At 47.6% G+C, this 23988-nt stretch overlaps 1 protein-coding gene across 1 annotated transcript in view; it reads right to left on the reverse strand.

Moving 5' to 3' along the window:
• Positions 1-22289, reverse strand: part of LOC142585001 (glutamate receptor ionotropic, kainate 2-like) — a 348423-nt gene extending 326134 nt beyond the window's left edge. The window contains exon 1 of the mRNA XM_075695421.1: positions 21072-22289. Within this exon, the coding sequence (XP_075551536.1) occupies positions 21072-21189 (118 nt within the window). The 5' untranslated portion in view covers positions 21190-22289. The remainder of the gene's footprint in view (positions 1-21071) is intronic.
• Between the last annotated feature and the right edge of the window lie 1699 nt (positions 22290-23988).

Consider the following 23988-nt stretch of genomic DNA (forward strand, 5'->3'; position numbering starts at 1 on the left):
TAATCGATTGCGAAAGGCTGCGTCATTGGTCTTCCAAACGCATATTTTGCGGAAACTTTATAATGATGTCCTAGCCAAGCTAAGAAATTAAGCATGCTTAGTCGCTCTCAGTAGCTTTTACCTCTAACATTTCCTCCATAACGCATGGTACGTGTCAGATTTACCTTAGAAAAGCAAACGCGCCCCATCTCCCTCCGTTTCCGTTCTCTATTGTCACGTATCAGCCATGGTGAATAATACAGCGGAAAATCTGTGAATGAGGAAACTAACTTTTACTGGGCGAAGTTATGCCCAAAAACGGAAGTTACATTAAAAGCTCAGCGGTAGCGGCGAACACGGTCGGCGATTGTCCAAATATGATCTGCCGGTCAAGCGCACCGGCTTTTACACATGAGCCGTCGAGGATTACAGAATAGTCGCTGGTGCCCTCATGTCTTCCCGAAAGTTCTACACATTTCTCGTCGCTAATGCGATGAAATTGGCACGAGTACATGTTTATCTTTATCGAGCGACCACGTATCGCCGCCTAACAAATGTTATCGCACAGCGCGAGACGCACCTGCATGTATCGGAAGTTTCTGGAATGTTATCGGTGCTTCTGTCCGCTGTCTGTTGTCGCCGAACCTTGTGTTATTTTATTTCATCTCGTGACGCGAGTGGTGTAGAACTCTGTGGAAGACACGCGGGCACCAGCGATTAGTCTTGAACATTCGACGACTGCTGTATAAAAGCCGACGCGCTTGACCCGCTGATCAGATTTTCGACGATTGCAGTGTGTTTTCGCCGCTATTGCTGTTCTTTTGAGTGTAGCCTGCTTTTGTGGGCACAAGTTCGCCCAATAAAATGCTAGTTTCTATATTCACACTTTTGCTGCCTTCTTCACCGTCAATACGACGTGACCATGTTACACAAGCTTCGGTGACAACAGACAGCATAATGAACCATCAATAACATTCGAGAAACTTCCGATACATGCGGGCGGTCCCACGCTGGAGGATGAAATTTGTTAGACGATGAAAAGCGGTAACCCGACAAAGATCAACACGTACGCGTCGTAATGCCCCCGTCTCAAAAAGCATTGTCCGTATGGTATAAACATAGGAGGAGAGCGAAAAAAAACGAAAGGACACATGTTAAACAGTAAGATAACAAGAAAGAAACAAAGTCCAAAGTAATTCAGCAACAAAAAAAACCGCAATGTTCAGCTACGCGAAGCCCCAAAGTTCCTTAGCGCTGCTAGAGCGGCTTGTCGCACAACATGGACTATTTCAGCGGCGCCGCTGTGAAAGCGAAATGCCGTCTGGCATGACCTCATAGTCGAGTGCGCCAATGCGTCGAATGATCTTGCAAGGTCCGAAATAGCGTGACAGTAGCTTCTCGCTTAGTCCGCGTCGGCGTGTCGGCGACCAAACGCAAGAACGGTCGCAGGGCTGGTACTCGACGTAGCGTCATCGAAGGTTGTAGCATCGGCTGTCAGTACTCTGTTGGTTCTTGATCCGCAGGCGCGCGAGCCATCCGGCTCCTTCGGCGTGCTGCAGATAGGTGGCGACGTCAATATTATCTTCGTCACTGGCGTGCAGCAGCATGGCGTCGAGAGTCGTTGTCCGGGTCCTGCCGTGAACCGGCTTGAAAGGTGGAATCTGTGTTTTTTTGTTGCACCACCGTGTTATAAGGAAACGTTACGTACAGCAGTTGCCCTTGTGTGGCTTGTCTGGCTGTATTGCAGAATGGTTTGGGTGAGCTCCACTGTAAAGGCCGTTCCTCTGTCGATGACGAGGACTTCTGGGGCGCCATGTCGCAGCACAATGCTCTCGACGAAAAATTTCGCCACTTCGGCTATGCTACCTTTCGGCAGAGCTTTTGTTTCAGCAAAATGGATGAGGTAGTCCGTCGCCAGGATGATCCAATCATTTCCTGACGTTGATGTCGGAAAGGGTCCCAACAAGTTCATCCCGAAATGCGGAAGTAGTCAGAAAGGAGGCTTGATAGGCTGTAGTAATTCCACTGGCCTTGTCGATGGTGTATAGCGCTGCTGACAGTCTCGGCATGTCTTGACGTAACGGGTGACGTCGGCGGCTAGGGGCGGCAAGTGATATTTTTCTTGTGTCTTTGATAGCATCCGGGAGAACCCGAGGTGTCCAACGGTCGGATTGTCATGTAGGGCGTGCAGTACTTCTGGACACAGCGCTGACAGTACAACAAGAAGGTAGCTGGCGCGCACTGGTGATAAGCTCTTCTTCACGAGCAGGTTGTTTTGTAGCTTGAACGAAGACAACCCGCGCTTAATTGCCCGAGGAATGATGTCGGTGTTCTCTTCCAAATACTCGACTATGCTTTTTAGCTACAGGTCTGTTCATTATTGTTCAGCGAAGTTTTCCTCGCTTATTATTACGAGGAAGGCGTCGTGATCCTCGTCATCTTCCGGCGGCGGGTCAATTGGGGCGCGTGACAGGCAATCGGCATGAGTGCTTTCGTCCAGACTTATAGGTTACAGTGATGTCATATTCTTGTAGTCTGAGGCTCCACCGTGCCAGCTGTCCTGAAAGGACCTCTAATTTCGCTAGCCAGAACAACGCGTGATGGTACCTGACGATGTGGGAAAACACGTTACTGCCAGGTTTATTGTCGCAGAGCGTTCAGCCATCCTAACATGGCGTACTCAAGGGGACAAGCCTAACCCCCGCATTCTCCCCGGTCGCGAGCCCATCTCCCTCTTCCTCTTCTTCGATGCGCCGCGCTAACACGATTTCCAACATCCTCCGCGGCCAACAATGTCACTTGCACAGTTCCAGAGGACAAAGAAGTTGAACTCTTGAGCTCTGTGTTGTCTGCCCGTCGGACTTTGTATGCTGTGACGTACACATCGCTCCCCTTAAGGATCTTAAGAACCTTACCCTATTTCCAACACGTAATAGATGCTTTTTTCTCTCTAATAATGACAAGGTCATCCATATTTAAACAATTGTCGAGCTTCTGTGATCTGCAGTGCGCGCTTCTCAGTGACAAGATGTATTCTTTATACCAGCGCTGCCAAAAGTCGTTTAGTTTTTGCTGTCTACATCTCGAGGGAGGCAGTGCGTCTGTGCGACCTCCAGAGTTCTCGTTAACTGGCGCTTGTGGAAGGACAGTGAGACGTCTACCTGCCAAAAAGTGCGAAAGACTTAGGAGCATCATTGCAAATGTATATGAGTGGTCTAGAATCTATCACTGCCTCGACCTTTGTTAGTAAAGTGTGGAGCTGTTCGAAGCTGAAGCATCCTTTTCATACGGTTTTCCTGAGGTAATTCTTAACTGTTCGAGTCATTCTATCCTAAAATCCTCCCCACCATGAAGCGCGCTCAGCAATGAACTTCCATGCGATGTTACTAGATGCACAGAGGTTCTGTACATGAACATCACGTAGAAGTTCATATGCCAGCTTAAGTTGGCGACTGGCTACCTTAAACGTTAAAGCACTGTCAGAATCAATTACACAGTTCTAAGGGAACAGCTCGCACTACAGCAAAGGTAAATACTACAAAGAATGTTTTCACAGAACCGTTTCCCTTCACATACACTGGACCAGCGAAGCCCACGCCCATGACTTGAAATGGATGAGACCTCGAGACTATGTCGATCGGAAACGGGGCTGTAGGAGCTGAAACCGCTTAAAGACGAAACCTCGCACAGACCCCGCACTGGCCAAGCACCTTTTTAACGCACTGGCGACCGCGTACTACCCAAAACTTCTCACGCAACTCGGTGAGTGTAACACCGACACCACTGTGAAGAAGGCGTCGATGTTCGCTGTTCACGATGAGGTTCGTACAGCGATGACCTGCGGGTAGGAGTACAGGACATTTTACGTTGTCCAAAGGAGCTACGTTGTCAAAGCGAGTCTTGATAATCCTGATAATGCCCTTGGCATCCATGAACGGGTGAACCTCTCGTATGGTCGACGTCTTGTCGAGAGCTTTGTCCGTTGTTAGTGCAACAATCTCATTTCCATAGTTTTGTGCTTGTAAAATCCTCAGCCCCGTAGCTTCGCCTTCTGACATCTGAGCAGAAAGTGGACGTTCTCTTCTGGTATTAGCAGGTGCTTGACGATTGTGAATGAACCTTTTCACCGAAGTCGTGATCCTAAGGACCGTCTTCCAGCCACTATATTTGGTGACATCTAATGTAGGTACAGGAGGCCTACTCAGGTCCATCAGAACCACTTCTGCTGGTTTGTTTTCGTCGAGTAACACCTCAGGTGACTTCTTGCACCTCTCTTCTCGTTTGGATGATGGCTTATACACCATACCAATCGCTTCCATTTCCCAGAATTGTGCAATGGGAGGAAAACCACTTCATTCTCCTATGGCTCTACGCGTAAAACGCATATCTGACTACTCATTTGTCGACTAACTTTCCTTTTGCGTGCCAAGGGCCCTTGAATGTCTATCCGATGTTCGTGTTCATCGCTACCAGAGATCGGTTTTAGGAATCCAATTTCACCTCACTTGAAGTCGGCATGAGCTTCCACAACTGGTCGGAACCAATCAAAAGACTCACTCCGGGTTCACCTGTTACACCAGGGAAAACCACTGCCTCTGCTACTGGCTTGTCTTCCACGACGATGGCACGGAACAACTGGTTGGCACGGAACAACTGGCACGGAACAACTGATCATGTCTTCGCAGATGAAAGGCACGACGATTGCTTTTATCTGTACTGATACATTCTCATGCTGGCGTCGAAGTGTTATTCTGACTACCTTAGCCCGCTGAACATGCTGTGACCGAGCTCGTCCGAACGTGCTAATCACTAGATCTATATCTCGTATGGGAGATAAATTGAGCTTCTTACAAACATCTTCCCGCAGAAATGTTTTCTGACTGCCATTGTCCAAAACACCGCGGAAATAACAGCAGTGGGTCGGAGTCGTCCACCAGGCATGGAACGTCTGTAGGAGAATCTTCGTAGCGAGTCGAGGCTGCGTACCGTTCGTTGCAACGTGCATGGCAACATCCAGCGGCTTTTGTGGTACTGAAGAAGGCGATCTTTCGTTAATGCCAGCGTTGCACATCGTGGAAGCATGATGACGCTTGCATGCGGTACACTAGGTCCTGCGACGACAGTCACGCGCCAGGTGTCCCCTCGTCGTGCACTTGAAGCATCGACCATCTTTCCTAAGCCTGATGCGTTTGTCTTCGAGGCTAACGGCACTGGTGCATCGTTCGGTCCTGTGGTCTTTGGCTGAACAAAAAAAGCATGGTTCTGTTAATATTTCTGCCTTGTTGTGAAGAACCCTTGCAGCAGGATTCGATGACATATTGAAGCTCAGAATGTGTTTCTACATCTCTACATTCGAATTCTACCTGAAGAAATTTCAGCAAGCGCTCTAACTCCTGTTCCGGTGAGTGCTCACTGTTCCCTGAGCCTACCGATGGCATAGTGGACTCGATGTTCTCGCGCTTGTAATACTCTACTGCCATATCTTGAGGTATAGCTTTCAGAAGTATTTCACCTAGCATCGAAGCGTAAGATGAAGGGCTTACCCCAAGGTTTGCGGGTCGGTTGTGTTCAAGGTAGTCGAGCAACTTCCGCAAGGTTGTAACGTTGTTCCAAGATGTCACGAATCCGAGCATTCGTAGCTTTTCAAAGAGATTCTGCTCGATGAGCTTGCGGTTGCCGTAGTGCTGCTTCAATATTCCAAGTGTGTCGCTGTAGCTTGATTCCGTCACTTGGATTCCGGCGACCGCTTGAGCAGCAGCTCCATCAAGTAGCGAAATCAGGTAATGGAAGAGATCCGCGTCCGACACCTGCGGGTTCTCGTGAACAGAATGAAGAAACACAACCAAGAACGCCTGCCATCGAGTGATCGTTCCGTCGAAACGTACAAGTTCAAACTTCGGTAACCTAGAGCCAAAGTCACGCTGTGAACGTATCGTGTTCGTCGAGGAAGCGGACGCTTGTTTCCATTCAGATGCGGTCGGTGGATGAGTTGTCGGATGCGAGGAGGAAACTTTGAGCATGTCGATATTGTGCTCGAGCAAGGCCAAAGCGCTGGTAGCAGTGTCTTCATATTCTAATACGAAATCATAATCTGCTGTGGCTTGCTCGTCGGTCATGAATGTTTCCAACTCGGCGTTGAGTACGGATAACTCCGACTTCGTCGCCTTTAAGCGGCTATGCAGGACACGAAGGGCAGAAAGATCGAACTGTCCGGATTGGATGATCTCCTACAGCTCGGTAATGATCCTTGTGCTCTGCGTTCGGCGAGAACTGCGATTGTTCTTGATGCGCTCCATGACGGTCTTGCTGCAGAGGTCTCTCCCAGACAAAGCTGCAAGTTGCAGAGGCGGTGGCTGGCTTCCCGGGTTTAGGCACCAAGTAAAATGTGGGAAAAGGCACTTCTGCCAGGCTTATTGTCGCAAACCTTGCAGAAGTGTCTTTTCCCACAGACGACTTTGAATGGCCTACCATTAGGTAAAGGCGGAATCTTCCTATAGCCCAAATGACGGCGAGGCATTGCATTTCGGTCGATGAATAACTGCCTCCCGCTTTTGAAAGTGACCGGCTCGCGTAAGCAATAACCCGTTCAAGTCAGTATTTCTTCTGGACTAGGATGGCACGAAGCCTAGGTTACTGGCGTCAGTGTGGATCTCGGTATCGGCGTCCTCGTCGAAGTGCACAAGTATGGGTGGCGACTGCATGAGTCATTTGACTTCTTGAAATGCATCGGCTTGCGGTGTTTTAGACTTGAACTCGACATCACATTTAGTTAGACATGTCAGCGGCTCAGCGATTCGTGAAAAGTGACTAGAAAGCGCCTGTAGTAGGCACACTTGCCAGGGAATCTATGCATTGCCTGCTTGTCGATTGGCTGTGGGAAATTTGCGATGGCAGTTGTCTTCTGCGGGTCGGTGAGGACTCCAGATTTGCTGATAACGTGCACAAGTATGGGTGGCGACTGCATGAGTCGTTGGACTTCTTGAAATGCATCGGCTTGGAGAGTTTTAGACTTTAACTCGACATCACATTTAGTTAGACATGTCAGCGGCTCAGCGATTCGTGAAAAGTCACTAAAAAGCGCCTGTAGTAGGCACACTTGCCAGGGAATCTATGCATTGCCTGCTTGTCGATTGGCTGTGGGAAATTTGCAGTGGCAGTTGTCTTCGGTTATTGTGCGATGCTTTTCAAGTGGTGTTTGTCGAGTCCTCGATGACGTCAAAAAGCAGTCTTTGTATTGTCGGAGAAGACTTCTGAGCTGCTGCCACCTACTCAGGGGAAGACTTCGATTTATGACGAAGTCTGATTCGGGAACTATGGTCGTCGAGGTAGATGTCGCATAATCTAAAATGACAAACGTATGCCTGGTTTCCAGAATTTCGTCGATGTGTACGATCGTCCTGCCCTTGCTGATGTGCTTGAACTCCTGACTGAAGCTCGTTAGCATGACTTCCGCTTTCCCTCCCTGGAGTCGAGCGATCCCTCTTGCGACTCAAATTTCACGGTGGAGAAGAAAACGTTGATCGCCCTTGATAACGCCTTCTAGGTCGGCGGGTATTTCGGTGCCGAGGGAAATAACAACGCTGGAGCGAGCCAGGATGCCCACTTGACCTTCGATCACACTCAGGGCGTGGTTACTACGACAGCTCTCGGGCGGTATCGCTTGGTCGTCGGATAGCGTTATAAACTTCGGCTTCAGGTCGTTGACTGCTCCGTGTTGGTTCTGGAAATCTATGCCGAGAATAACGTCTCGTGAACACCGTTCGAGAATAACGAAAGTGGCAGGAAAGATGCGATCATGGACGGCAATTCTGTCCATGCAGATTCCAGCCGGTGTTATCCAGTGTCCTTGAGGCGTCCGGATTTGAGATGGAGATTCGGATTGAGTCCTTTCCTAGCAGTACTAACTTTCTTCGGCTGGGCGGCAAGGGTTCCACTCATCACGGAGTAGTCGGCTCCTGTGTCAACTAACGCGGTGAGTGCGGGGCCATCAAGAAGTACGTCGAGGTCGGTTGTTATTTGCCTTGCGTTGCAGTTAGGTTTTGGCTCCCGATCACGGCTGCGTCATGTTGACGTGTGGCTGGCACGTCGCATCGTCAGGTCCTTGGTCGGTGCATTCCTTGCTTCCAGGCTTCGTCGGGATGGCGCTGTGTCGTTGTTATGTCGTCGAGATAGTCTCTTCAGCATCTTCGTCAGCGGCAAAGGATCTTCGTCAGTTACACGAACTGCACCGTACCTCCATCGGTTTCTGCTTTTAGTTTCCGGATATGGGCTGACGGTCTGGGCCCCGACTGGGCCAGCGTATGGACAGCGCTGCAGCTACAGGTGGCGACCTGGTGACATTGAAGGGTAGAGTCGTCGAGGGCTCCACTGAGTAGCGGCGAAGTAGTCGGCGATATCAAGAGGGCGTCCGCTTTCCTGATGACGCGGTGCGTTGACGGCGAACCCTCCCAGTCCGAACTCGCGGTAAGGACATCGGTGGCAGATGTGGCCCGCTTCTGCGCAGTGATAGCAGAGCGGACTGCGGTCGGGGACTCGCAAACGTCAGTATTACTCGGAATGCTGCACGGGGCCATGGGCTGGCGTGTTAGCGGCGGCGGTGATGAACGACGCAACTGTGGCGTTACTGGGCCCTGGTGCAGGAGCGGAGGGGGAACGCGACGGCGGGCTACTGCGGCATACATCATCTATTCCGGCTGAGGCTGCGGCAATTGAGATTCTCCGAGTTATTGTTGGAGCTCCTAGCGTACGACGTCGGCAATCGAAGCCACTTGAGGCTGTGATGAAGGGAACAGCTTCTGAAGCTCCTCCCGCACGGCCAGTCTGATACTGTCGTGCAGATTGTCGCTGGCGAGTCATGGAAATCCAACGTAGTTTGTTGCATTCGTGTGGCGGTTGAACGGCCGGCTCCGCATTTCCGGTGTCTTCTCAATGCTGGTGGCATCGCGAAGAAACACGTAGACGGTCTTCGGTGGGGTTCGTATCATTCCGGCGAAATGTCCCCCTTTCACAACACGCATGAGTAGGCGGACTTTCTTCTCCTCAGATATTTCAGAGTTGGCGTGACGGAATAAAAGGCTCATCTCCTCCATGAAGATCGCGATGGTATCATTACGCAGCTGCACTCGTGTTTCTAGTAGAACTTGGACTCGTTCTTCGTGCACGACGCCTGTGAATGTCTGCTGGAGGCTGCTTCAGAACAAGTCCCACGTCGTTAAGGTGGCTTCTCGCTTCTCAAACCACGTCCGGGGGGCGTCTTCCAATGCAAAAAAGACATGTCGCAGCTTGTCGTCGCTGTTCCAGCTAATAAATATCGCGACCCTCTCATACGTATCAAGCCAACTTTTCGAGTCCTCGCATGTTGAACCATGGAACGTCGGTGGCTCCCTGGGCTGCTTCAGCACGATCAGTGTTGGCGATACTGAGGCTGTCATTGTAGCTGATGTCATGGCCGTGGTCTTCTCAGGCAAATGTCCGTGCTCCAGGGGCAGCCCTTGTAGCCTGCGACTAGATCGCTTGCCCTTGGCGACGTTGGTGTCGCCTTCGTAGCTGTGAATTGGCTAACGGCTTTGCGGGGGCGTTCGGTACATGAACGTATGCAGCACCTCCACCAGATGTCACGTTGTAGCGACGGTGAATAATACAGCGGTAAATCTGTGAATGACGAAGCTAAATTTTATTGGGCGAACTTGTGCCCAGAAAAAACAGGCTACACTCAATGCTCAATGAAAATGGCGCGCACGGCCGGTGATTGTCGAAACGTGATCTGCCGGTCTGGCACGTCTGCTTTGATAAATGAGCCATCGAAGATTCGGAGAATAATCGCTGGTGCCCGCGAGTCTTCCAGAGAGTTCTACACAATTTGTCTCGCACATGCACTTAGATTACGCAAGGTTCAGTGACAACAGACTGCAAAAAGAACCATCGATAACGTTTCAGAAACTTCCCATACATGCGGCGCGGCCCGCACTCAGCGATAACATTTGTTAGACGGGGAAAAGCGGTCACCCGAATAAGATAAACAAGTGCACGTGCCACTATTATTTTTCCCATCAGTACGTTTATCTATTAGCGTGAGGCATCGTTGCTGTATAACGGGAATGTAAATTATGTCCCCAAAAAATGCGTGGTGCTGACTCGCAAATCCTGCGTATAACGCTTATGCCCCCACTTTTGTAAAACATGAAGTGTTAAAGCTTATTAACATATACAGGATGTCCCAGCTAGCTTTAGCTAGAGTTTTAAAATGTGCAAATTCCACGTAGCTGGACAAAACAAAATGTTGTTGGCCGTCGGTTAATGATATTCAAGTTATTTATCATTCCACCTAATTAGATAATTAGTAATAGCTAATTAATCAGCTTCTCGAATGTTATAATTAGAAGAAAAGTGTCAATGAGAAAATTGTAGAGCGACAGGGAAAACTCCCGATACAGCTTCCTGTAGCTCAATACCTGCTACATAAAAGCGTTTTTGCGCGTATATTCGCAGGCTGCTTTCGTGTTCGGAAAAACACTTTTATTTAGCACGTATTAAGGAACGCGAAGCTATATCGGGAGCTTTTCATGCTGCTCTGCAATTTTCTCATTCACATTTTTCATCTAATTATAATATTTGGGAAGTTTATTAATGAATTAGGGCTAAATATGTAGTTCAGTAGAGTGAAAAAAATATTCTCAGTATCTCCAAGCGACGAAAAGCAACATTATCTTAGTTCTCTCCATCTACGTGGCATTCGCTTATCTTTCAACTCTGCCTAAATATAGATGGGGCACCCTGTATAAATTTTGTTTCATAAGGCTTCTAAGACCAAAATAATGAAGAAAATTATTAGCCTAGCTGTATGCCATGTCTAAGGGGAAACTACTCGTCCCTATCCAGTAGGCACAGTAAGTGCTGGAACATTCTCCAGTGTGGAGTCAACTAAGGCTTCTGAATATGTAAATTTACACATCCACACATAAATTCACTTCAGTGCTACTTTACAGCAATTGTTCCTTCTTTCGCTATCACGTGCAGTGCAATCTTAAATTGAAGGGAGCATATGAGTGTAGATAAAGTTAAAATTTTCCCCTCTTGCAAGCGAGCAATTAGCCCAGCTTCGCAGCACATGAATTCTAGTTCGTGATGACGGCACCCTTGTACAGAAAAAAGGGGACAAAATTACAATTGCGCTATCGAAAGGAAAAGAACAGCTCAGAAACTAATCCAGGAGGAAATCAATCGCAATAATCGCTGGTTGTCTGGAAAATCAAAAGTGCTCCAAAAGTTCTGTCAAACCCCCACGTGAGATATATGAATGAAAAAAAAAACAATTTTATATGCCTTCCTCTATATAATGCGACCAGGCTAAAATTTTTGAGAAGGAAGGCGTAATGAAATACAATAAAGAAAGCAGGGCGGAGTCATTCAAGAGCACTGAAGGAGCAAATCAGGAGACGCAGAATATTGAGATTGACGCAAACTAGCAAATAAACCTTAGCAGCCTCGCGATCGACTGTGAACAGGTAAACGAACTTACAAACTGTGCGACAGCGGGACTAGATTTAAAGTAATGGGGCTAGTCAATAAAGGGAGACCAAAAGCGAAGCATCACTGTAGCGATGTCACTAAAATATGCGACAGGACAAGGAAATTCCAGACAGCAACAAGGCGGAACGAAAATGTTATATACAAAAGACATAGAACTAGCATTGAGTTATAGAGGTCGGTCACAATATCATTTGAAGCAAACGGGATAAAAATGCAAGCCCTAAAAATTTAAGTTCTAGGCATGGGAAGAAGATAACAACAACCAAAAAAAAAAACTGGCAGGTTACACGGGGCTTTAGAATAGGATGGTGCAAAGATAACATATTTGTTATTCCAGAGTGCATCAAAGTGGCCAGACCGAAGGACCTCTGATTTTGGGAAGCTCCTGCAAACAAAAGACGAAACTTGAAGAAAGAGACAAGAAGTGGTATTAACAACTGATGGTTTAATGAAACGAACGGCAAGCTTTTATACATGAGACAGACGTGCGCACCCGAAGAGCAACGTAAACACCAATAGAAAAACACAGAGCGAACTTCAACATGGGTGTTGCACAAATACTAAGCAAATGCTGACAGACTACTGAGGCACCGAACACGTGTGTATCACAGGGAAAGAAACAAAGGTTCTTTCTGAGAAACCGCAACTGACGGTGAGCTAACGCAATCACCATCGTTAAAGCGCCGCATGGCCACTGCCTCTACAATCTCTCTTTCCAGCTGGCCATTCTTTCGACCAATAATCTCAGTCTTTGAGAAGACAGGGGAGTAGTCCAGGCAACTACCGAAATGAATAGCCAAGTTCGACCCTCCAGCAACCCCCAGGGAACGTTCATGCTCGCGAAAGCGAATGCTAATGCACCTACCGGTTTGTCCAGTGTAGTATCTGCCGCACTTTAGTGGACTATATTTGGCACGTGTCGTGCAAGGCACTTGCGAATTTGTGTGGTTCGTTTCACTGCCATAGGCGCTTGGGCTTGTCTCCTTTGTTTTCAAAGACAGATTATTGGCAGAATCAATGGCCGGCCGGAAAGAGAGATCGTAGAGGCAGTGGCCATGCGACGCTTTAATGATGGTGATTGCGTTAGGTCGCCGTCAGTTGCGGTTCCTCACAAAGAACTTTTGTTTCGTTCCATGTGATACACACGCGTTCGGTGCCTCAGTAGACTGTCAGCGTTTATGTCAGTTTTTGTAGCGCACTCCGGTTAAAGGTCGCTCTGTGTTTTTTTATTGGTTTTTACGTTGCTTTCCCGGTCGACACGTGTGTTTGATCTATATAAGCTCGGCGTTCGTTTCATTAAATCATCAGTTGTGAGTACCGCTTCGTGTTTTCTCTTCCTTTAATTCTCGTGTTTTGCTTGCGGCAGCTTCCCAAAATCATGAATCACCAACTAGCTTACACCCACACTCTGCTATGTTACAAATGATCCCCCTTTATAATGAACTTTAGCAGATACTTGCGAAGCCTATGACAACGTAAAGAATTTTTTGTGTGAGAATTTTGACCCAAAAGGCGTCCTGGGGGAGAGCAAGAAAACGTTACTAACGTAAACACGTGAGAACAATGAAGTACAGAGCGCAGAAATGGCTAGCTAGCACGGAGACAAGAGAAATTCAGAAAATCTTGCTCCGCAATTTCCCGTTACTGTCTCCTCTCTTTATGTGGCACATGAAAGGCGTGGAAATAAGGCTAGAGCAAATTAGAATAGGTTGCATTCTTTCGTACAAACAAAACTGCGCGGATGTGGAGTGAGTTTTTGAGGTATGAAGTGCACAAATGGAATTCTTTTATCCCTCAATGTTGCGAAAGATATTAGGGCTTGTGGGAGATATTTGTAGTGTACTCAGTAACAGGTCAATAAGGTGTAATTTTGCAGCATGAATGGCAAACTAAGTGATGACGCTTTGGTGCCTTTTTTCGCTCGTAAATGTGGACAATCAAGTTCTTACCTATGCCTACAACCGCATTATTTTTTTATATTTATCTGTGGCTGTGCATGCCAGTGACGCAACTGATCGTACGTAAATAAACTCAAACTTGTTAAAAATGCTAGCCCCGTCTTTACATGAAAGGCAAAATAAGGGCGCTGAAGAAAATGAAGCTTGCCACAGCGGGCATCGAACCTGAGATGCTTCCTTGAAAACCTGCGGCATTATGAAATGAGCCAAGGGCCACTGTTTGTGGAAACTTTGCCTCAAGACTTAGTGCTAGTAGTTTGTGACAGGGCGACGCATACAGGTAAACCAGAAGCAAAGTTAAACATAGTGCCGTTTTCGCGGAGCAGTTTCTTCTATATAAACGCAATGGCGCTTTTGGCGGTGCAACGCACGTCGCCTGAGCGACAGCGCGCAAATTCGAAGTCATTACCGCTTCCACCTTTGCTTCTGTGCGATCAGCTGTCGGAAATGCAATTGAGTTTTCGGTAACGCACGATGCTCAAGTCATGCCGGATTGTATCGTGCAGATTGAAGACGCGTGCAGTAGTTGGATGCAAAAATAGTGACTGGCATATTAAGGACTGGAATAGATCAGTGCGGCCAAATTCGCTGACTGTTGCTGCAACTGTCCGTACGTGACAGCGGCACTTCGAGATGTACGGCTTTCGTTCTGGATAGAGAAACTTGCTCATTCTCCCGCGTTCTATCGCTAGCATTCAAAGAAAGTGTTTCAGCTCCGGAACGTCGGCAAGAGTGAGTACTGCTCCTTAAATAATGACAAAGGGAGTAGCGCCGCTTCCTGTCGTTGCGCGTTTCGCACACAGTATCTACACAGATCTACCCCAAGTGGCAAAGAATCTTGCGCCCACTCCATCATGAATGTCTCAATAAGTTACTGGGCACACACTTGCACACCATATACATACAATAAATGACGGACTACACCGATAGCGCACGAATGGTCAAAGATGAATGTTTCCTGACGGTCCACAAGAGTAAGTGAGTTACTAGCGATTATGCACCTTTGGTACAAGGTATTACAATGTGCGAAACAGCTGCGTTTCAAGCCTTGCGCGCAGTAAGAACAAATCTATCGGAACTAAGTACACCCGTGATCAATTAGGCAGAAAATAATCAGATAGCGACCACTCCAAGGAAAGTTACTCAAACCGAAATGTGACCAGCGGCTGCTTCAAAACAGTTGCCAAATAAAAAACGAACAGCAACGAAAAACTAATCCTGGTTTTCATCCTGGTTTAATTCAGGAGCGGAAAGCCTGGACACCTTGGAATACATATTTAGCCCCGCTTCTAGAACAAGCACCATATACGCTGCTCACGCTGTTCGGGCATAGCTTAATCAGCTCCGAGAGCCCTTTTGTATGCTCTCTGAAGCTGTGGCAAAAGCTTAGTGTCGTCCACCCAGTCACCGTCTACGATGCCTCCCGAAACAGAGGTTTGCTAAGTCACACTGGCGTCATGCACACCCACTGTAAACGCGTAGGCCACGGAGGCAGTTGGGACAAGCGATGGATGCGTCACCACGTGATCAAACATGACAGCGCCGAGAATAGGGTGCAGGCTAGAATTGAAAGGCCGAAGCGGAAACAGCAGAACAGAGAAGCCGTGGTTCTTTAGTGTTGATTCCCCATGCCTCACTGCCAAGCGCTACGGCACTTGTTTGTAGGAACCTTGTTGGATCAAGAATATATATTGAGATGCCTCTTGTTACATCTCCACAGGGCCAAGAGCATTAATTAGACGTTTACCACGAGGCAACCTCACCAATCAATGAGCGCCTATCCAGAAGTCAACGTAGCGTTGACGCCGACTGTGGACGGGTCATCAAGCGACCCCTATGCCTGAACCTGACAACCTGAACTAATTGATGAAAAGGGCCAATGCCGAATGCTACCCTGGGAACGGCGGTGGGGGCGAAGGTACAACATCGGAGAGGGGGTTCGACAGAATGGTGCGATATCATGGACGGGATATTGCGCAAGTCTTTGCCCGACTGAACGCATCAGAGGCAAACATATGCAATTCTGTGAAGACGAGTTCGATTGCAAAGTACAAACTGTCCACAGTAGAATTTCGGAGGAGATTTCGACAGGAAAGAAAGAAGCCTGACGAAAGGCTTGTTAAGTTTTCATGTAGACTAAAGGATATTTCTTCAGAGTGGGTGAAAGAAGCAGCGGCGGATAACGTCAGTAAGCTTTCAGATTTGATGTGCTTAGGGCACTTATATTAGACCCTGACGGATAACGTGCGCCTTTGGGTCAAGGAGAAACAGGAAGGTGTGTCTGTAAAGAGTGACGAACAGCTGGCCGATAAGTATGCGGAAATCCAGGGCTTCAAGCCGCGAGCAGTAGTGCAAAGTACTATCAAACCATTTTCCAACTGCCGAAATCCTACCCTAGAGGGCAACAAACAACAAAGTAAGAACTAGATGAGACTATAGTCGCAGTTCGGCGCGCACCGAACGCACAGCGAAACCACCCCAGAGCGGTAGAGAAGAACCCGGAAATAATTCGCAAGAGCTCGAATCGATAGATCAGCTGGCATGTTGTAACTGTAAAGAAACGGATCACTTCGTCCAAAACTGCCCAAATAAAAGGCCTGTATTCGCTTGCATAAGCAATCGCCCGACTAGTATCCATCTCCTAAAGCCATACATCACAAATATAATGGCGAATGGCAAAAAGTTCCGTGTACTAAGGGTCTCCGCGGCCACCATGGATGTCGTCCATCCGAAGTATGTGGAAAGGGAAGACTACGTGCCCAAATACGCGTGGATAACGCCGGCCATCAGCGAAGACTACGATTAAAGAAACTATTCTAAAGGCAGCAGTTGCCGCTGCTGTGCGATCGTCGCCACTGGACAGTTGAAAGTACTGCAGTGGAAATGTCGCTTTATATCCTGAGCTTTAACAGATCTATCTTGCATATTGAATCAACTTAACGCAGATGTCATACTTCTTCAAGAAACTTGGCTTTTACCAGAGAAAAATGTTCACTTCAAAGGTCTTCTGTCTTTCCTATTAGATCGACGCTCGCGAGGTGGAGAGTTACTGATACTTGTTTGCAGTAAAATTTGCCACAAGGTAAAAATTTCTTTTGAAATTATGGATTCCTACTGCGAAATTCTGATGATAGATTTATGTCTGTCAGAGTATCATTCACTTTCAATTATAAATGCTTATTTCGAAACCGGTGAGCAAGGTACGCGTCAACTTGATAGGTCTGTGGCTGCCTGTAGAAAACAAATTTTGTTTGCAGGGGATTTTAATTCGCACCGCGTGTCGCGGGGGCTAAAAACATATTTTTGTGGTAAGCGACTATGGGAGTGCACTATTGATGGTCACCTTTCATGTCAGAACACAGAACAAGTAACATTTGCTAGATGTTACTTTCCTTCAGTGTTAGAGTTGACATTTTGTAGCTCTGGCATCAATGTTTCGTCGTGGGCAGCGGTTAACTCAGCAACCAGCAGAGATTATCTTCCTGTGTCATTCGAAATTATTTGTCCAATAACCTCTTTAGAACACCAGGCATGCACATTTGTGATCCACAATAAATGTAAGACTCCCTTACGTTAAGCCGGTCCGAAACTTGCCAATGCCAATGATAAGGAAATCGCTTCAACCAATTCCTCAATTCTAGATGTTTCCCGGAAGCAATCTGAATTTGTTATCCCTTCGGCTAAAGGTACCGCTTGTCGTTGGTGGAATGATGAGTGTACGCGGGACTGTAGAAAAAAAAGTCGCTTGGAAAAGGTTTCTGCATAATCAGAGCCAGACAAAGTGGAAGGATTATCATTTTCACGCTGTTGTAATTAAGCGTACTATCGAACCAAAGGTGAATATGTTATTAGGCATTGCGATTGTCTATCAAATTCTAAAAATAATCATGCTCAATTCGCGTTTCTTCGTGCTAGGAAAGTCGTACCAAAGCCCTTAGTATTAGACTCGAGCGTTTTGACCTCACAAGAACATGATGTTGGTTATGTTCACCTACGTGGCATTGCATGTTCTTAAAGTTCAGCTCAAATTATGTCGGACGCCCGTTCCACAGGCTCTTTCATCTAACTTTGGGTAGAGTTTAAAAGCAAGCCGATGCACTCTAAGACGGCGCAACTAAACGCACGTTGCTCACTTTTATATGTAGTGTGTCACACATTTTTTTTTGTACTTTGCCTAATTAGATTATTAGTCAACATTATTTAACCACCTTCTGAAGCAACGAAGCTAGGAAAACAATTCCAATTAGAAAGTCGCAGAGCGGATTGCAAAACGACGGACAAAACAGTTTGTCTTTCTGTCTACTAAGTATTGTGCTTTTGTGCTTACTGTGGATGCCCGCGAAATACGAAAAACACCACGTGAAATACCCGCTTGCGCGACGTGATTGCACTGATCCCAAGCGTTCCGCGCACAGACGAACACAGCATTTAGCCGGGTGTGCTGCTGATGCGTCTACTTATCGCTATCATGAACCGCCGCGAGGAAAGCACATCGCTGGCGTAAATCGCACAGCCAACGCCTTGGTCACTGCCCTGGTCACTGCCTTGTCGCCTTTTAAGCGGCAGCACGCCGTGCCAGAAGCTATGTTCGTTTGCACATGCACAGTTTAGGAGCGCTGCAATTACGGCGCGCAAGAGGGTATGTCACGTAGTATTTTTTTTTTGTATTTCGAGAGCATCCGCACTAAGCTAAAAAAAACTAATCCCTATAACAGATAGAAAGACAGAAACTGTTTATTCGGACGTTTTGCAATACGCTCTGCAACTTTCTAGTAGGAACTTCTTCCTTAGCTTCGTTGCTTCAGAAGATGGTTAATTAATATTGACTAATTATCTAATTAAGCAAAATAGAAAATATAGCGTGACACACTGCAAGCAAAAGTGAGCGACATGCATTTGGTTGCGTCATCTTAGAGTGCACCGGCATATTTTTAAACTCTGGCTAACATTAGCTGAAACACCCTGTATAGCCCAGCGACTATCTGTGGCGCTAACCACCTGTTAGGGTTAGAATGTTGTAAGCCATCGCTGGGGCACCAACATGGACTCTGGCTCCACGCCTATTCAACACGCCAGCTCGTTCTCAGCATCATAACGCCACAGCCACAGAGTCAACATGGCGGACTCGAAGAGACCGCACAACGTGGTAGTCATTTGCCCGCAATCTTCGCTGCATGGATACGTTTGTACAATTTATTGATCCTTCTTGAACAAGCGTGGAAGGTGAAGGCTGCCTTGGATTTAGGCGCTTCCTTGCGCCACGTATTTTTAGGCGATGAAGACGGCAGTGTCGACCAACAGTAATGGGACGAGCCGGAGGTGCTTATCTTCAGAGTACCCAATGTAATATTCAAAAAGGAAGGAGGTTAACCGGGGGGCCCGATTAAGCGGAAGTAAATTCCTCTATGTTGTTCTTGGTGTCAGGGTTTGTTGGCTTCCTAAGATATGACCAATGTAATATTTGTCACAGGTGTTGAAAAATAAAGTTCAAACTTACTAACGCACCCGCCCCGGTGGCGCACAGTGGCTGCGGTATTGCGCTGCAAAGCCCCAGGTCGCGGGATCAAATCCCCGCTGTGGTGGCATCATTTCGTTGGGGAGCGAAATGAAACAGCGCCTGTGTACCGTGGAGTGTGTGCAACACAAAGAACACCAAATGGTCAAAATTATTTGCGATTTGCCCACTATGGCGTGCTTCATAACCATATCTTGAATTTAGAATGGGAAACCTACCTTGTAATTAATAAATTTATTGGCATAATATGCCGGGCACGTTTGGTATATTGTGCAGAGGGACAAGATCGTGGTTTGAATTCCGATTTCATACCCGTATAGTAATATACCCGTACAGTAAAATGCGTGTGTGTGTGTGTGTGTGTGTGTGTGTGTGTGTGTGTGTGTGTGTGTGTGTGTGTGTGTGTGTGTGTGTGTGTGTGTGTGTGTGTGTGTGTGTGTGTGTGTGTGTGTGTGTGTGTGTGTGTGTGTGTGTGTGTGTGTGTGTGTGTGTGTGTGTGTGTGTGTGTAATGAATAAAGGGAAAATCAGACATCCACCCGTGCGTGCGTGTGTGTGTGCGTGCGGGTTTGTGTGTTCCATAATTGAAGCTAACAATTTTATTGAGGGATGGTCGTATACCTTCAGTCAAGGTCCCCACTGGCCTCTGAATACATAAATGGTCAACAAGCGAAGAATGAAGACAATTGTGTCGTGAGCACGTAAACGAAGCAAGTGTTTTTACGCCGCGCTACTTCTACCTAGGATAGTCGAATGTTAGATTGGGAACGCCGACGTGAACAGAACAACGGCATTATTTCAGAGTGCTGCATCTTGCTTCCAGGCCGCCTTTTCAATGCAGCGACTGGCGATTTTTCAATAACGTATATATTTCTTTTTTAATCTGGCATAGGTGTCCTCTAAACCGAAATACCGGTAGCCAAACGATAGCTGGATTACGTAGCACCTGCTGATGTTTCGAACTGAATATGCAGCAGCCTACCTGGTCAACGCTATCTCGGTCGCCTGTAGAGAAATAAAGCAAGGGCTTACTGATTACGCGTCGGTTAGCTAACTGGAAAAGATTGAACTAAGATGGTTCACAGACTCTTTTGTGTATTGATTCCAACGAAGATTGCTTGAAACAACGTGCAGGGAAAAACTAGCCACACAGGGCATTAACTGTGGCCTAACATTAGAATCTTCAGACTGTAGCCAACGTTCGGGCAAGGCAACGTGGCTTCGTTATCGCAAAAACTGATTTCCCTGGCAGCATTCATATATATCTCACATTCCACCTGCAGCGAGGAGGACACGGCGGTGCCTAAGAGTAAGATGAGTGAGCTTATAAATGTACCCACCTGGATTCTCGCTTTTCATCAACGCAATATGGCTAATGCGCCGTGAAATTTCCCATCAGGGTTTTAGAAAAAGTTAAGGCAAGCTGACGACACGAAATTTTAGAAGCCGAGGTCATTGACGAGACAGGGCATTTACGCATCAGTGCACTACCAATCCTAATGAAAAAAAGGAAAAAGAAAAGTGCCCCCTGCGCAAAACCTGTCGTTCAGCGTCAGAAACGGACTATCGGCATGACAAGAAAAAGGCACAGTATTGGTTGTTTCTTGCTATATAAAGTGGCAAGACAAATCATAAACGTTATGTCGCTAGTCGAGCGGTGTGTCGTGTTTTTCATCTCGTCTGTCCATGTCACTGTTTTTTGTTGGAAACCTTTCTTGCAATGGGGGGTGCAACCAACGAGCTCAGGCAAACCCTATTATATATATATATATATATATATATATATATATATATATATATATATATATATAAGTTCAGGGCCTGAAATGAACCTTCATTTGTGTGCAGTTGTCGTCGGACATAAGTGCTTCGTTTATTCATTTGTTCCTGTGCCTTCAGAACACATGAAGAACGTAATCTTTCCTCTCTCGCACCTTTTACTGACGGGAACACAAGAACGGGGTTTAGCCTTACTCGCGTTAGCTTGAGCATAGTATAGTTTTTAGGAAACAAACTTGCTAGGAATACCTGTCTGGAAGACGGAAAAAATCTATTTCGTAAGAACAAAATGAGCAAACAAAGAGCTACTTACCAACGCGAACAGTCGGAGGCACACCGTAGTAACCGACATGGGCCACCACAAGTTGTTTCTGAAGAAACACTACCAAAGCAGAACAAGCAATGATTGCACACGGCGAAGGCGTCCACATTGAAAACGGAGGGATCCGTCCTATTTCTCCTTTCTGCCGTTGAGATGGCTCCGGTTTGTCAAGATCCCGCAGCCTGGGCTGGTGAATGAAGGAAACGACGGACAACTCTTGGCGAACACAACGATGTCACGATTTTTCGCTGAAGCTAACGAGGCCGCGTGTGTGGGAGGTGGGCGAAGTCATTCCCCAGGGAACAAGTGTGGCCTTCGCCTAATCCCTGTGTCTAGAACGCTGCACTGTTAATCTCGGTCTGAAGAAAGTCTCCATCGTTGTGGCCCGTCTGTTTGGCGGGAGACATCCAGCTTAGCACTGAACAGTGCTCGTCACGCATTCTTTGCTCAGTCGTTGTCTTCGTAATCCGCACTGAGAGCGAGAACCATCACGCGCGCAAGATGAGGTCGCCGATCCCTCTATGTTTTCTCGTGCTTTTCCCACCTACTTTCGTTTTCTATTTTCTAGTCTCTCAAGTTGGGTTCCACACCAAGAATGACCTTTTCAAGGAAAACAGGCATCTTTGTCAACTTCCTGCGTGAAACATGTGGGACCCGCACTGGCTCTTCTCCTTCATCATCGGCGAAACAATGATTAGCGTAGTCGTAGAAGGCAAATTGCTCGGATGATCGGTCACACACACGCAAAACAACTACGTGAAACAGTCACAGAAAAAAAAAAAAGAAAACAGTCCCCTGTCTCCGGGTGCGCGAGGAAATCCCACGACACGTACGACAACGAAGTCAAGCAAGGACGTTGTCGGCAACGCCGGTCGCCGCTACTGCTGAAGCGAGGGAAGTCGATGGCGCCCGTCAGTCAGCCCGCAAAATCCCGATCCTCCCGTGCACCTGTCCTGGCAGCCGCTAGCTCCCGGCGCTCGCCACCAGGCCAGCGGTGGTAGCCAGCGGCGATTCGAAGAATCGCAGGCCTTGAGTCACACCCCGGGTGGCGTCTCTTCAAATCACCCTTCTCGCACCGGAGCCAGCGCACCCGCCGTAGGTCTTTCGCGCGAGCTGAAGGCGCTCGCAAACGCTGTCACGCACTCACTCACGTTCGTGCAGGCCTCTCAGCCTCCGCGCGAATACGCACACACAGACAAGCGCCTATCGGAGCGAGGGCTTGGACCGGGGAATGGAAAGAGGAATGGGGTGCGGGGAAGGAGGTGCCACGAGAGGTTAGGGCCGCTGCTTTGGCCCACCAGTAGGTAGTAGCGCCGGCTCTTTCTTTTTTAGAAAGAAGACGGCTGCCATCTTTGATGCGCCAGCGGAGCGACCCCGCGCTGCTCGCTGCAGCGCGCCGCAACCTGGCTCCATCACTAAAAATACCGCCTGCGCGTCTTCGGCGTCGTGGCGGCGGTTATGAACGCTGTCGTGTCTCTGGGATGTACCTCCCCCCCTTCTCTGCCCTCTCCTCTCCACCCGGTGGCGACCGACATCGCGGCTTCCTTCCTGCACACTCCGCCCAACGTGTTCTCTTCGCCGCTTGCGGAGCAGCGGGAGCGGAGCAAAATATGTCTTCTCAAGCGTCTCCGCAAAGGTTCCAGAGAGGGAACGAGGTGAACACCAACAGAGCCAGAAGAAAGGGAGCGACAGCTTACGAGGCGACGGTGGCTTTGGGGCCGCTGTGAACAGGTCAAGAAAGGCGACCGACATGTGTTTTCCTTAGGTTAACTTCTTTAGTTCAGCTTACGTTGTGACGACTACGATTTAAGAAAGAACGCATGCAAAAAAGGCAACAAATATATGGAGCTCACGGATTGCACGGAATCCCCAAGACTTAAACATTAAACATGCACAAGTTTAAGCCAGTCGCTTAGCGAAATACTTCCCTTGAGGGTGCCGCTGAAAGATGCGCCACTCCCAGGGCAGCGGTTACATGCATGTGACATAGTTGTTAAGAGAGTGGTTGTGTGGAGTTTGCAGGTGCCTCAGTATTTCACTATGCAATCCTTCACGCTGCTTAGAGCGGCTTAACTTGTCTGTAAGCAATTCTCTTTAGGCCACTAAAATGGAGGTTCCAGCCCTTACAGAGATAGAAGCTGGCTCTACATATAATAGTATTCTCAGGTTGAACAAAACGGAAGTTTGCTAATCTAAAACACTTATATTAAAGTTTGAGATTACATTATGGATCTTCTAACCAAGCAACCACATTCCCATATATAAATTGCATATTCCCAAGAGCTCTATATTGCAATTAGATTAACCGGAAATGCTTCCCGATCGTTATGTAGTATTATACAATACTAATTATGTCTACAAACATTGTTTAATGGCAATGAGTTACCAGTGAACCACATATCACACAATAAGCGCACAGATCAGACCGTGAATGACCCAAATTCAATCCAATAACGTAAACACACACTTGGTTGGCCGGTGATCATTAGTAGCTCCGTATGGCGAGGTCTTCTTTGCCTACCGCAGGGGGTTTTCGAAAGTGGGCGGCTTAGTTTCTTCAACTACTTACTACCGGATGGCCTAACAGCCATCCCACCACCTCGGGCTTCCTGATCCGCCGCTACTTCTCTTCCATCTGTACGACCCTCTACATTTCTCCCTCCTACCCTCTCTCTCTTTTAATCCCATCTGCTCCACCTATCTCCCATCTCCTCATCCCATCTCCCATCCCCTCCAGCTGGCGCTGAGCTGCGCTCCCGCATGGGTTGCAGAAAATAGTGCTAGCCTTTCCTCCTTCCCCACAAGAGCCACTTTTCTCTCTACTTGCTACCTATGCACCGGACCTAGAACACTTTCTCGTGAATTATATATATATATATATATATATATATATATATTGTCGTGGTAC

The sequence above is a fragment of the Dermacentor variabilis genome, chromosome 6 (assembly GCF_050947875.1).
Source record: "Dermacentor variabilis isolate Ectoservices chromosome 6, ASM5094787v1, whole genome shotgun sequence".
NCBI lineage: Eukaryota > Metazoa > Arthropoda > Arachnida > Ixodida > Ixodidae > Dermacentor > Dermacentor variabilis.